The sequence below is a fragment of the Dermacentor variabilis genome, chromosome 9 (genome assembly GCF_050947875.1).
Source record: "Dermacentor variabilis isolate Ectoservices chromosome 9, ASM5094787v1, whole genome shotgun sequence".
Taxonomy (NCBI): Eukaryota; Metazoa; Arthropoda; class Arachnida; order Ixodida; family Ixodidae; genus Dermacentor; species Dermacentor variabilis.
This window is the reverse complement of record NC_134576.1, coordinates 52,496,919-52,512,582: the sequence shown is the minus strand read 5'-3', so window position 1 is coordinate 52,512,582 and position 15,664 is coordinate 52,496,919. Positions and strand designations below refer to the sequence as shown.

At 45.9% G+C, this 15,664-nt stretch overlaps 1 protein-coding gene across 2 annotated transcripts in view; it reads right to left on the bottom strand.

Moving 5' to 3' along the window:
• Window positions 1-883: 883 nt before the first annotated feature.
• The window catches only part of LOC142592691 (D-amino-acid oxidase-like), a 43,673-nt gene continuing 28,892 nt past the window's right edge, over window positions 884-15,664 (bottom strand). For both annotated transcript variants that reach the window (XM_075704260.1, XM_075704261.1), the window contains exons 6-11: window positions 14,845-14,899; window positions 14,434-14,535; window positions 13,037-13,098; window positions 11,254-11,371; window positions 4,172-4,270; window positions 884-1,186 (exon numbers count right to left, since the gene is read on the bottom strand). In XM_075704260.1, the coding sequence (XP_075560375.1) occupies window positions 1,046-1,186; window positions 4,172-4,270; window positions 11,254-11,371; window positions 13,037-13,098; window positions 14,434-14,535; window positions 14,845-14,899 (577 nt within the window). In that variant the 3' untranslated portion in view covers window positions 884-1,045. The remainder of the gene's footprint in view (window positions 1,187-4,171; window positions 4,271-11,253; window positions 11,372-13,036; window positions 13,099-14,433; window positions 14,536-14,844; window positions 14,900-15,664) is intronic.

Sequence of the window (15,664 nt, the reverse complement as noted above, 5' to 3'; positions counted from 1 at the left end):
GGAGGCTCTTGCGTCGAAGTGGGCCGCCGCCCGGCGCAGCTCCAACCTCAACAGGCAAGGGTGGGCAGTCCCGCAGGCCTGAGAGGCGGTGACGAGGCAAGGCCTCGAAGTCGCCTCATGGGAGACCTGATCCCGAGTCGTTAAACTTTGCCGGATTTAAAATAAAGTTGTTTCCATCCATTCGTTACAAGAACAGCCTCCATAGTTGAGCCACGGCATAAAAATCAAAAGGCCACGTGAAGAAAAAAGCATTTACAAGTAGTACGAATTCAGGTAAACGTGTACAGACTCAGATAGTGAGCACATTCACAATGAATTGTATTTTAAGGAGACTGCACAAAGTCGCGATCTGCTGGAAATTACGAACATCTGTGTCAGCATGTCTTTATTTTTCTGTGCACGACCGGAGTCCAAGGGCCCACTCCACAGAAGAAGTACGCCTGTCGAGCCGATCGGTGAAAATTAATGAAGTCACAATGTTTACAAAAAGTGCCACGACATGTTCAATGAGCGCACATCAGATTACCAGAGCCACACTCAGTCTTTATCGAATAATACTTGTATTATACTGCAAATTTTGCAATACCTACCTTAAACATGACAACTCCATGTTTCTGGGCGTATAATGGTTCGAGTTAAACACAACTAAGGACACTTTCAGTAGTGTGAATCGATGTTCAGCCTACTAGTGCGTCAAGAAGCTGAAGCGTCCTAAGAAGAAAGTTCCTAGCTAACTTCAGCTTTTGAACCATCATAATAACACGATTTGATATTGAAATTCTTAATGAGCTTCGAAGAGTCATCACAATACGTGACGTGAAACGTGTAAGGAGAGCTGTTTCTTTTTTTAGTTTTATCGTTTTCTGTTACTGTATACTTCTGCTATTTGTGAAAACGACTCGTTTATTGTTACGGAAGAGCCATCGTGCAGTCTGGCTCCGCTTCGTACTTTCCTGTATCGATTCTTCGACCGTCATGCGTGACGTTATGGCTTCGGCGAATAGCAAGGCGTCGCTTGTCGGGGGCCGCCGTCTCGAGCGGCCTTTCACAATTTCGCTCTTGTCTCACACCTGCCAGATGAGCGCTCTTGGATCGACTCCCGCACCAGACGAACGACGTCACCTGCACATCCCCAGGCGATGGTGATGCCCGAGCCTCCATGGCCGTAGTTGTGAATGACCGGAACCTTCGGCGAGGCGAGAGAAAAAAAATAAAGGACATTTCTCCTTACATAAGCGTTGTACCGTTTCTAACACAACAAAGGGCACCCGTCCTGAACTTGTGTTTACATCCTTGACTGAGTTCACGCTACTGCGTTTTTTTTTTGTCCGAACCAGCCGCGTCATGGTTTTTCGCATTGCAATTATCACAGCAACCTATTAACTAGAGCAAACCATTTGAGAATGCCGACTTCGTAAGCCATCTCAGCAGAGAGCAGCAAACGCACTGCTACATCTATTAAATACAACAGAATGGCACAAATGGCTGCAGTGTGAATTACTGTTCGTCGTGGTGGCACGTGGCCATGTGCTGTGATAGCTTGCGTTGACCGTAATCCGCTGTGATCGTGTGTCCGTGGCATCTGGTTATTATTTTACAGCGAAGCTGTCTATGGCTGGGATCCGGGCATTTCTTAGTGACGTAAAGTTGACAGAAAACAATGGTGGGCCGATCCCGGAGGCAGTGCAGGACCGAGCAATGGCTCATACTCCCGTATGCAAGCAAAAAATGAAATGGCCCATAACCACGTATTGCAGACGATACAAGCAATCAGCAAAGTGAAGCGAACAGTGCATCCATTCTTTGAAATCACGCATACAACATACAAAACAACATATCTTTCAATAAAGAACAAGCTCAAACCAATCATCCGAACCACCTAATTGATGTTAAGGCGCTCCTGATAACAATGCAAAGCACGTACGTAGAGCTCCCTGAATACGTTTCCCGGTAAAGATCACTGTTGCGCAAGTTGCCGCGGCGACGGCAGCTTGCGACGTGGGTAGTGACATCCCTAGCCTTTCGCATATAGAATAACTAGCCTTGCAACCAATTTCAATTTTGTTGTAGCACCGCTATGTGCGGCGGCGCGCTGTCAAGATAACAATTACTTCTATTACTACCATTGCTCTTAAGCCCTAAAGCATTGCATACCCCCTCAGGAGTTGTAGTAGTGGTTTTCAACAGCTTCGCTGGACATTCACTTCCACAGTGCCGGGATGGCGAGTCAATTTTTCTGATCATTCCATTTCACTCATTTACCCAGTCGAGGGTAGCAAACCAGATAGTAAGTTGTGGTCAACTTCACTGCCTTTCTCGTCTACTTCCTCTCTCTCTCTCTCGGAACAGCCTGGTCTAGCAATCAAGTCCTGCTAAGGGCAACGCCGGGGGAAAATACTGCCGACTGGCACGCCTCAGTGGCTTTATAGCCTACTCTCGCTCGGTACGTCGTACCAAACGACCGACCGACCAACTAACTGATCACTCAAGCGTTCTGTTGCTGACTAATCTCGATAGAATAATTTAATGATCGATAAATCAGCTGTCTGATGCATATACCGAAAGACTGATTAGTCGACTATTTAGAGAATCGCCAATATTTATTAGGTTAGATTGTCTATGCTATACGCTTGTGTCTTCTACATGCGATATTCCCGAGAAAAATATCTATCTTTAAGCAGTGAGGAGACCGTAACGTGAGATCCAGAAGGAATAGTGCAATGTTAATAAAAAGAAATTTCCAGCCGATTTTTGTAGTATCGGTCATGCGATCGCCACGCAGAGCGCCACTTGAAAATTTTAAAACAAGGAACGCTAAGCATTCGCAGCACGAAACACTGCAGCTGCCATTGGGGGCAACTGTAGAAGGCAGAAGGTGTGTTGCGTCGCTTGAGATTTCGCACGAATATCGCTTTTCGCTTTCAATATGGAAGCGGGATTGTACGCTTGCTTGGTCCGCAGGGCGGTGAATTCAAAACCGGCGCGCAAAAGACGCCACGGCCTCTTATGCCATGGCCCCTTACCATTGGTTTCTGATGTCTAGGGGTCTGTAAAGACCCAATTAGCAAATGCATGCCACGATATTAAAGAATAAACATGCTGGTGTTTGCACGAGTCAGACTAATAGGAGAGGACAAAGTTTCACAAGTATTTGCCGTTTATGTAAACACTAGGGCTTCACAACGAGACAATACATTGTATACTCTGAATGCTTAAACGATGCTGTTATATCGAGGGCTCACATTTTGCAGCTACAAGCATTTGTAAGCTGTTCACAACTTTCTTCGCTGCTTGCTTCACGGGTTTCATTCATATGAGCTTCTCGATTTACATATTCACTACGTTTCTTATCATGTGTACTGAACTAATTCTGGGCTTCAACGCAAGCTGCATTACTGGCTGTTTCTTAAGTGACATTTGATATCAAGCACGTTGCGGGTGAATTTCACCGTCGTTGCACGAAAACGATTGTAACACTCTCCGTTGTTGTAACACAGGTGCGTGAGACTGCCGCTTCAGAAATAGCTTCGAGACGCTGAGCGCGTTCCATGCACAAACCAATCGCGGCCGCGTACGTGACCAGCAGTGCAACTAACTTCGGAGGCCAGTAAAGATACCTTGTAACCCTATACATTCAAAGGAACAGATAGATAGGCGAGGGGATTCGTAAATGTCTTCGACAGTTTGGAAACACGAGGAGAAAGTAGTGAGCTGGCAGGACATGCGCTGTTCTCGCGCCTGAATAATTTATTTGTAGTCAAGAGCTTAAGGGCAGGAGGACCCGTCCAACGCGATATTGCCAGAAAGTAGGCGAAAATGGTCGAAACAGGAATGTCTGCCAAGAAAGCATGCCAATTTCACCCGAAGGCGAAGCATTGAAGGCGACACCAAGGTTTAGCGTTGCACTGAAGGCGTCTCAAAACGCCGGTGTCATGAGAAGTGACGCTAGTAGGTACTAGAGCCATTCTAGTTCACTGTAGCGCCGCAAATGGCGTTGCAGGCGCCGCGCCGCCTCGAGACTTCCTACGAATGATATCGCAACACAAAGCCACAGCGGCATACTGGCATATCAGTTGTAAAGAAAGTGCATGTTCGGTCAGCTCACTTCTTTGTGTTCGTGTCATCGCGCTGCCAAAAGCAGCTACGATGTAAACAAGTGCACGACGCTTACCTTTCCAGCACCGCCATTGAAGACGTAATCTTCACTCTCGATCCTCACTGGATTCCTCCCGGGACGGAGGCCCACGTAGTGCCCTATGACCCTGGCATTCTGCGCGTTAAACAATTGGTGAAAAAAAAAGAGAGATTTCTCTGTCTCAGCGGTAAAGACGCGAATCAGCGCAAGAATTTCATCCACGCAGTACTCTCACGTGTATCATGCCGTACCTTCTACTGTCTACGCAATACACCCTCCCCCCTCACCTGGGTGGTGACCGTAGTGGGTACTGGCACCTAGATTCGAAAGAAAATACGTTCCATTGTCCCGATGGCACCTGCAACAGGAATTATTCTTCCATTCGTGCCAACGTTCGTGCTGCAACTGTGTTGTCAACGACGTTCATGTAAATGATAACATGTGTCTTCACCGCTACCACCTGAGGTGCCACAGTTTTGTAAATACGTCGCCATAAGACCACTTCGAGGGTCAATAGTCCAATTTTTGGGAGCGAAAGGAGTGGCGTATGTATGTAAAATCCCGAAATACTTTCTTTTCTACTGCCAGAAAAGGATTAGGCGTGAGAAGTCATGCTTCGTAAGAGTAAGGCAGATTGGGAAAGTTGGGAAAGTATTGCGTACAATGATGCTATAGTCTACTACTAGATTAGCTCTCTGGCACGTTCACGTGATGCGATTCGAGCTGTTGAGAGAAACTCATTTTTAACGCTGGGAAGGGGTGTCCATCGGATCCCTCAAAAGCGGGCTGGCTGCGCGATGTTTCCTGCAACAGATGCTTCCTGCAAAGCAGTGTCCATAACGTCGCCATCTCTATGTATACCCCATAATTTATAGTAACTGGTGTTTACCGTTCTGTATCTCCTGAGACAGCTATGAAGGACGATGTAAAACAAATGCAGGAAATAATTGCGACCATTTGGAGCCATATCTTGTAAGATTTTCCCTTTTTTTCCGTCTCTTTGTATTTTGTAGCAGACTATGACGCTGACTATGACCTCAACAGAGAGGTAGGCGACTCGGCGAAACAAGAACATATAAAGAGAACCGAAAGAACATCTTTACAGAAACTCTCTTGCGCTCTCTAATGGCGTATTCATGCGCGGGCATTCTCCAGGGGTTTAAGAGAGTGGTTATCCATGTGTTTCCCGACTGCGGTTGCCAACAATCCAGAATTTAGCGGGACAGTCCCGACTTTTGAGTATATGCCCCGTATCCTGACTTTTCCCAGTCAAGTCCGTGAACTGCCCCAACTTTTGCTTTGTTTTTTACTGGCTAACCATAATAAAACGAGACTTCTTATTTATAAGCCTGACAGCTCGTTTGCGCATTATTTCCTTGTGTTTTGTTGCATTGTCCTAAGCATGAAGGAGTTCTTGTTTTTTGTCGTTTCAATTCTATTAATGAACTCAAACGTTCACAGTTCCTGCACGTTGTCGTGAATTGCGACACCTGGTAAGAATTTTTTTTAATTCAAATTTGTTGGACATACACACTGCCGGCTATTGGCACTGACAGGGCCGGTCGTCAGCCCTGCCCCCCTTCCCGAATTCGTCCACTCGAGAGTTGGCAAACCCTTTCTCGACAAACCTCCTCACCATCTCGCTGGAGCAGAGCAGCACACCTTCGCTGCTCATGCTCCCAAATATCCATCGTCCCTCCCTGTCCGCAAAAGAGCTTTCGCGGTGCTGGAACCAACATTTTAATGCGACAGCGTTAAAAGGCTCCGTGTCCCCGAAAATCCGGTTTCGGACGTCGTTCCGCCATTAGGATTTTCGAACGACCCACACCCCGGCTCTCCATGTGGCGCAAGGAAACTACTGAACTGATTGAATTTCTCAAGCTAAAATACGCAGAAAAATCGTAAAGTACGACTTACACCCAATCTACAGACATGATATCGGCGAATTGTAATTTCGCTATACGAGAAAACATATTTCTGTTACGCGAGAACCCAAACCCCTTTTCCAGCGTTTCTAACATATGTAGACCGGCCACGGCGACCGCCATTTGCGCGCGCCGGCACATGAGTATCTCGGGGGCCACGGAGCGGCACGCCCGGTTACTTGCCATACGTACAGATGTCGCTCGCTTCCGCCGCATTTTGTAGCGTGAGATTTTTTGACAGATGGACGTGTTTTTCCAGGGATCCGTGGGGGCGACTAAATCCTAATTGGGTAGCTTCCTTTGTTTCTCTCTTCCTTTTTTCGTGTACGTGGGTGTGTTTCATGTACATTTGGTTCTGCAGGATAGTCGGAGCGTCCTTTCGCGCCACGTGCTTCAACACGTGCAACCGAGTGGGACGTTAAGTCTTTATAGCCTTTAAATAGTATCTCAGAAGTGGCAATACTAATAGCTATTAGGGGTTTTACTGTCTCTGCTTTGGTATCGAAAATACTGCTTTGGTAGGAAAGTGAGAGCGTGGCCGCTTGGTTGAACACGTGCGAAAACTTGGCATACTTTAAGTCTGTGCGTCATTTATTGCTTTTAAAACATTCGTTAAAATTACATTGCGGCATTTGAAGGATCTAGATACTGCGAGTATCGGCTTTTCCTAGAAGGCACGCGCTCTACAATATTATAGTATTATAGTATTTGCATTACAAAAAACCGTGCAATACATGGCAAGAAAGCTGGGAAAGCGTGCAATGTGCCAGGGATTCCTCATGACAGACGATGGGACGGATGAGAATGGAGAGGGAATCGATTCAATCGGCCCGCACTGTGATATCGATGCTAGGCTGAAGAAAATGGAGGCTTTCCAGGATGAGCTTATCAAGCAGGTCGATGAGCTCAAAAATAAGCTAAATACGGAGCGTGATGCACGGAAGGTAGTGTAAAAAGTTGAAGCAGCCGTGGAAAAGCTGAACAGGGTCGCCATCGTGAGCGAGAATGGTCGTGGCAATAGAAAGCAGTCACTCGACTGGACAGGAGAGGGAGTGTCAGCAAAGCACGTAGAATGCGTGCAACGTAGGGAGGGGGTAGCTGGAAAGAGCGGCACCTACCTTGAGGCCGCCACGCGAAAAAAGCAGGAGTGCAGGGGTCAATGCCCCTTGTCAAGTCCGAATCACGCGGTAAAGGACAAAGGGAAGCAACGAGAGGAAGGAGAGAGTGAAATGGTGATTATCGCCGGTGACTCAAACAAGACTAGCTGCTTAGAAGCAATTCTGGAGAGGGTGAAAGGCGATAAAAGAGTGGCGGTAGGTACATTTCCAGGGCTGACACTGGGTTCTGTCATGGAGCGAGCAAAAGCAAAGCTCTCGAGAAATGCCCACGTGTGCAACTTTGCCATACTAGCAGGTTAGCTAAATGACGTCCTAAACAGGAAAGGGACAGGACTAGCCCAGTGCTTGGTGACGGGGGGTAGACGACTTGCGCTAACTATCCCCTCAGGTGCAGATCCTGGTGTGCACGGCGCCGAAGGTGCCTGTACATGACAGTCCCGTATAAAGAGCCGTAGTGGCTGCTAATGAAGCGATATGGAAAATGAGTCTAGAGAAAGGTTTCAAGGTTGTTGAAGTAAACAGGGAGGTGAGAAGGTGTGGCGGTTTTGAACGAGACGGGATCCGCTTCAATTACAGGCTTGGACGAGAAGTGGGAAGTGGGATGAGAAGTGAGAAGAGTAATGGTGAAGGTCCTATAAGGGAACCTCACAATAGCATCGCCGTCAGTAACAGAAAAGGGGTAAAAGCAAGAAATAGAGCTCGCCACGCAATATGCTACATAAATATCCAGGGCGGCAGAAGAAATGCAAAGTGGGCAGAGATTGAGGAGCAGTTAAATACAGGACAAATAGGGGTGTATGTGGTTACAGACACGCACCTTAGAGACTCGGAAGAGCCGCCAGTGATATAGAATTATGTTTGGGAAGGGTGCAACAGAACTAAGTCGGAAAGAAAGGGAGGAGGACTCAGAATTCTCATCCATCAGGGAGCCAAATGGAAAAGAGTAAATTCAAAACGTCAAGAGCATCTTAGATTATCAGGTACCATGAGTGGGAAAAAAACTTGGTTGGGCGTAACGTATTTGTGGACCGGAAATAATTGCACAAAGAAGAATCAAGAGTTAGGGGAATGCATAAGTGCTGATATTAATGGTTTTGGGAATGATGCCAAAATTATCCTATTAGGTGACGTGAATGCCCACATACAGGATCTAGATGGCCATACAGACAACGACGGCAAGTCAATGCTAGGTATTTGTGAGCAAAATAAGCTCGTTACCGTGAATACAGGGCCTAAGTGTGAAGGGCAGATCCCGTGGGAAGTAGGAAACCTGCAATCGACCATTGATAACTGTCTGATGGCAAAAGCAATTCATGATAAGTTGAGAGAAATGGTCATTGACGAGGAAGGGTACAGCAGCATGGGGAGTGACCATAAACGCATCATTTTAAAGGTGGCATATGTAGTTGGGAAATAGATCAAGGAGGGCAAAATGGCCAGTCCAAATTCAAATGCTGAACAAATAACAAATGTAGTCACAAGAGTCGAGGAATAACTTTGCAAATGGCCAAGTAAAGAGTGGTAATATAGTGACCTTCAAAGTGCAATAACGACAGAAATACGGAAAGAGAAACAACATGTTCGTTGGAAAGAAAAAAAACGAAAAGTGATGGAACAGGCAGATACAAGAAACGATTGCCGAACGACAGAAAGCATCCCGAGAGCACAGGCAGGCAGAGAAGTCGCAGTTGCCGCAGGACGAAGTAGCCAGTATATTGTAAATATGCCGGGAGAATAAGTCTATGGTTCAAATACAGGTGGAAGCAAAGATAAAAGGTCAAAGTGAACGTTGGTTGTCAGAAATACGTGAGAAAAAGAAGGCCGCACCTAGAATATTTTGGAACCACATCAAATTATTACGCAGGAAGTCAACCACAATACGACAACATATCCTAGACGAAGATGGAACCAAACTGGAAGGGGAAGCAGCATTATATACACCTGAAAAATAATAGCCGAATCTTTCCAAGGCAATGCCAAGGTTGTATTTCAAGAAAAAAAGAGCATGAAAAAGAAGCACTTGGAAAAGGAGCTGGTGCTGAAAAATTTCAAGTGGTAGAAAGCCGAAGAGAAAATTCCTAAAAGCACAGCCACAGGGCTAGACGAGGCTCCCGTTAGGCTGAAAAATTAACTAGGACCAAAAATAAGGAAGCTGTGGTGAAAGCAGTGGAAAAAACTTTAAAAGTTAGGAGAATACCATACGGTTGGCGACAAAGCTGAATGAATTTAATTTTTAAAGGTAAGGGGGAGTAAGATAGAATTCACTCGTTGAGCATTACATAGGTAATATACAGGCTAGCAATGCAGGCAATCAAATTAAAGCTGCAAGCATGGGCAGAGAATAATGGTATTTTGGGAGAACTTCAGAATGGCTTCACAATAGGTGGGCGTTTGAATGATAACTTGTTTGTTCTTACTTAGTGTATTGAAATATCAAAAGTAGAAAGCAAACGGTTATATGCGGCCTTTTTATACATTACAGGATCGTATGACAACGTAGACCTTTTGTGGGATATTCTGGAAGGGGACGGCTTAGGCGACGATGGTCTACAGCTTTTGAGAGAGAAAGTTAGAGAGGCTGAAATAATCTCATGGGTGGTGGCAATGGAAAAGAAACCTGCTATAAGTAACTACTTAGGAGGGAAAAACGAAATAAGGAAAGAAACACTTTATTAAAACTAAAAGGGTAGCTTAATACTTTTCGAAGCGAGGTCAGCACGCCTTACAACACGCCTCTACAAAGCGAGATACAAGAAGGAAGAAGAAGCATGTGCTTGCTGCGGTAAAGCTAGGGAAACGATGGAGGATGTTTTATTAGAATGTGAAGATATCGGCCCAGCGGTTGATTTAGGCACCACTGGACTCCTTGACACCCTTGTGTTCAGCAAGAACAGGAGGAAAGTAAACATGGCCGCAATAGAAATTAGTAACAGGCGGTTGGAAGGTTGCTGGAAGGAAAGTAGGCAAACGACATAAAACGGAGACGTACAAAAACAAAGTTCAATAGGGGTTTAGAAAAGTTGGTTATGGAAATTCATCGTGCGTTCTTTTCTCTCCTTTCTTTCTTTTTTACCCTAGGTAGGACATAAGGAAGTATAATAGCAAGAGCTTGGTGGCGCAACCCACGGCCTAGTTTCAAAGGGGACGCTCATAACATCTATCATCCATCATCCATATATCAGGGCCCACGCAAGAGGCTGCGTTTCTATCAGAAAGACCGCCTTCGTGCATAAAATTCGTGGCCAGCGTTTCCCGGTAAACATTACGGTTACATACGCTCCAGCTGCCGGAAAGTGGTAGAAGCACTCAGGGATCTTTTAAATGTGAAGCTTAAGCGTCCTCCATCTTTTTTCTGTCCCCATGACAGATCGACCACGCTGCGACACCTGACAAAGGTTTGTTGTCCCCGTCGCGTGGCATGGTCTCCCTTGGACGCGCCGGTGAACTTCTCCCTTCTGTAAATTCACCCGACCAAATTCCCTTCTTATCGGAGTGAGACGATGTACTCTAAACAAATGTTTGCACCCCCTGGGACGTGTCTTTCTCCGCAAACTAGAATGGTCATCTATCTTGCGTGTTTTTGTTTAACCCTATGCACCCGGTACCTGCAAGTCAGGAACGACGTGAGCGTTAACATTTGCAATTCTTGTCAGAAAAGCTCTACATTCACGATCGGCCCGCATTTTTAGACTGTTCAACCTTTTACATCAGCACAAACATTGAGACTGCACAACCTTCGGTATCATCCCATATGTTTAGACCGATATGCTCGGAATCGACACACATTTTGAGACTGCGCTATCTTCGAGGTCAGCCCACGGAAATGGCCAGATAGTCATTACAGAAAACTTGGTTGAGCTCGCCACGATGCAAGACAGACAAGGAGTATTGTTTTGGGACGAGACACACACTAAAGGGTGCAACTTTTCACGGTGTAGTTCCTGAGCCACCATGGCGAGCGCTACATGCCACGATACTGAACCGTTCGATGAGATGATGTAACTATCCCGCGAATAGGTAATAATTAGGGAGTACCTAGCATTGCCATTTTTCGCAGTAGAAAAGGAAAACTTACTTTGAGGCTTGGTACGAATTGCAGGCAGCCGTTCCAGATTTTCCTTGCGATGTCCCTGTCCGGAATAAGAGAAGTGTCTGCGACGTCTTTGGTGCCTCCCAGCATGACGTCATCGATGCTGCGTTTGGTGCAAATTGGTACACGTAACCATAATGACAATCAGGATGTACTTATGCTTTTTTCTAAAGGGACGAAAGAGAACGTTCTTGGCGTAAGGTATAGACAGATCGTATTAAAAGCAGACATAACATTGAGGGATTTTAGCTAGATGGGCAGTAGCTTAATTTCTTAGCTGTACCGCGTTCGGAGAGCGTCAACATACCATACCCTGTTCGAGGTCTCGAACACAACAGCTTATTTATTAAGCGAGAAAAATCTGTAATAATCTACGAATAAAGCAAGGAACTTGCTACGATTCCCCTAAGACTAGCATGCACCTCGCCGGTTCCCACAAGGCTCTAGCACAGTTACTCAATAATAGGTTCATGAGGACAACGCAGGTTAAAACGTAAAAAGAAAACATGACGACACACTGCACAGTGACAGTGTCAGTTATGGCGCTATGACTCATCTCGGCAAGGTCGACCAGCAAGCACGATATCGCGGAAGGCTCGTCGTCAACAACAGGCTCTCTTTCCACACAACCTTCAGGACTCTCTTTCGTGAACCAAAACTGTTCACACATTCAGCCCTCACAACCAAATCGGAACCCTCGCGCCGTCTCAGGCCGCTGCCGGCCTAGCCACAAATATGTATTCAGTGGGGCATCGTAGAATGGACTTGATTCGTTCCGTGGCCGCGCTTGTTCTGCGAGATGTGCGTTCGTCCTGCAGGAGGCCGGTTCACTCTTTCTTAACGGTTACCTAATATTAAAACGAAGCTTCCTTTACGAGCACTCCCGAACTACTGAGCGTGGCCATTAGGTGCTGTCGCTGTTTGGCCGAATTGCTTGCACTTAAAAAAAAAAAAGGTCAAATTATGGGCCCAATGGTCCAATGGTGAGGTCTAACCTCAGTCTCCCTGCACAGCAGCGACGTGAGCCCCAGATGCAGCAGCCCCAGATGCTCTAACAAGTGGGCTACAATCGTGCGTGCACGTTTATGGTTCCAATGCCAACTTTCTGTTGGGGTTGATCGCGGCGTGTGTCGCATAGCGCAGTGCGACCGCGCCACAGCGCATGCGCGCGCGTCGGTTTTCGATTACGTCAAACACACAGGAACAAAAATGCGAAAAATTATAGCATTTGATTAGCCGTTTCACGAAAGCTTCGCTTCACACGTATTCCAGAATGTGCGCTTGATCCAATTCTTTTCTCTTTTTTTCTTCAGAACTTGGTTAATCATGAAAAACAACAAAAATACTCCAACACCTAGAAAACAAGTTGTCGATGTACCTACTAAGCAAGGAGGATCCTCGACGCCCGCGGAGAGACCGCGGTGGAGGATATAGCAAGGATTTCGCCAGCATTTTTTCTAGTGTTTAGAGGTCGAACACCTTAGTTTGACGCGAAAAAAGAAATGAAAAGTCGCTAATGTCATCATGGTATTCGCGTCACAACGAAGTTGCGACTCTCAACTTAGCGTTCGCGACATCGCCGCGTGGTTGCTGGTCAAGCGAAGGACAGAACGATACGATTACAGTGCCCTACTTGTGTTGAGCCCGCTGTATACGTCTACGCGGTAAATGTGGGTGCGAAAAGAAAAATTTACGTTAAAGGCTGCGCCATTCGCTCGGAATGTCGGCGCTAACTAGTACCGTGGCCCAAGATACTGGAATAGCTCACTTTGGTATCACGTGGAAGTCTTCGCCTGCGACGATGGCGTGCTTGATCCAAGGGGCGTGCACCTGGTGCGAGAAGAAGACATCAGTGGGAGAAAGGGCAGCCTGACACGCCATCTCAATGCTTCCCTTTCCTTTCCCGGACGACGTCATACGCAAGAAAAGAAAAACAAATAAAGCGATCACAGACAGGGTGGAATGGATTCAGTCAGTTAAGCCAGACAAGCAGGCCATGTGTTGTTGAGTGACGGAATGCATGGCGACAACACGACAACAAGGGGACAGGACTCCACAGTGGACGGCAAGAGTTTACGCGCCACATGATCTAAGCAAATGCTAAATTTGAGAGCAGTTACGGGACCAACAAAGCCGTGCAACGTTATGTTGTTCTCTGTAGCTCCTACAGGCTTGAATTTTCTGACACCATTATGTATGCCTATAGTCTCCGGAAATATGCAGCTTTTTCACGGATCTCACTCTGCGCAATCTATCGCAGTTGACTGCATGTACGCGTCGATTTGCCTCTTTCTTATTGATATGCAGGATATTCCAACTATCATGTGCCAATAATTAAAGATCTGCAAATGCCACGTAGCTAGACAGAACCGAGGCAATGTTGTTTGTCGTCGCTTGGAGATACTCGTATTATTATTTTGCATTCCGCCTAATGACCTAATTAGTCTTAGTTATTTCACCAACCTCTCAAACATTATAATCAGATGGAATGCGTCAATGAGGAAATTGTAGAGCAACCTCAAGTACTCCCGATACAGCTTGCTGTTGCTCAATACGTGCTACATAAAAGTGTTTTTCCCAGCGTGAAAGAAGCCCGCGAATATACCCTGTATAAGGCAGCGCATATCATCGTGTGCTTGCACCGGGAATATGAGCACCAATGAACATTGTGTTGATTCAGCGCCTGAACAACAATTTGCAATGTGTTCAACGCGGTTTTAAACATGGATCCGGGATCTCAAACAGGTGCGACGTAATGCTAACGCATTTTCTTTCGCATTCACTGCTAAATTACCATTCAATTTTATAGTAAGGTTGACTTCACGTTCACGTGTGTCTGGAACGGTGCGCAAAAACGTGCCTTTGATCATGTCCTATTTAGGCCAGCATGACCCGCAATGCTGTGGTCCTCTCTTTAATATATATGTATCGATATTCGCTTCAGTGTTGCCAAAGTGTTCGGAAGGTCGCCCTCTATTATGACTTTCAGTGAAAAAACAAATATAACTAAGCAGAAATTGAGATGACGCGCCCACTCCAAAAAAAAATAAAAGTATAAAGGCGACTTATTCAACAACCTCGAAAAAATTTGACATAAAAAGGAACGCTTCAGAGGAAAGGCGAAGAAAACGAATAGCGTGCTTCTTAATACACGAAAACTCTCACCCTGATCGTCTGGCCTCGAACGGCATGCACCTTGGGATCGGAAACGAGTGCACCTGCTCCAAAGCCTGTGCAGTTGACGATGACGTCGTATTCGCCTGCCAGCTGCAAAAAAATGCGCAACCATCCAGCAGGTGGTGTGTCACATATTCAACAACTGTCCACACTAACTTGTAAACGCAAATATTTTCGGCGTGTGCAACCAAGGGGCCGAGTCCCTAGATGGATCGGTTTCAATGAGGCAATGCAAAGTTCGTGATGTACCCTATGAATGCTAATCGCATTGAACCAAATTACAGACCAACCCCTCTATCTATGAGAAGGGCATAAAGAAAAAAGCAGTCCCATCCTCACACCATATCAAGGAGGATGGAACTCGGCGCTTTCGATTTCAAAGGCCACTTCGGAACTAACCTCTTCCAGGCTGTTCACTCTGCGCTGCATTAGGCGTCCTCCGCGGCTTTCAAGTCTAGGCCAGAATAGAAAAAAGAAAAATGTTGTAAGACGATATGTAGAAATGTCAGCTGTGAACTGCAACTCCGCCAGGGAAGTTCCAACCACTGTAACAATTACGTGTTGTTAATTTCCTCGTAAACAAACATGCCTATTAGTAGTCAGAGATACACGAAAAAGAATCACTGCTGTAATTTGGTCTCATACAATAACTTTCCAGAACTGCATTTTCTGTCATTTCGCAGAACGAGGTTGACTAATCAGACAGTGCATAAACGTCAAAGTTCTGCTTTTTAACATTTCGCGCCAAAATGTGAGCGCCCGTGTACGACAGTTTGACGTCGTGGATATTGTTGAATTTTTTTTTCTCATTTGGGCAGTTATGGCACAGCAATAGTTTTCGAAGCTTGCTAAGGTCAGTGTTTCAGTCCTTTTTTAGACAATCTAGTCAATCTTTAGTGATAAAAAAAAATAGCTAGGCCGGAGCAGACAGCGTAAAAATCTAGGACGGTGAATTGGTGTGGAAATTTCAGGGCGGCGTGGATTCCTGTCTTTTGTTCGTGCGTCTTTGCCGGTTTATTAAAGCTCCTCTCACCCTAAGACTGGGCTTTTAGTATGGTAAAAGAGTATTCTGCTAATACATGTCGGCTTACTTTTCTCTCTAGTGACCCTTCAAACATTTACAGTACTACCTAAGAGGTTATTGCAAACAGTTTATGTCCGCGTTGAAATAGGTGGTCTTTACATGCATGCGCAGAGTTTTCGAGCTGCCGTTTCCGAA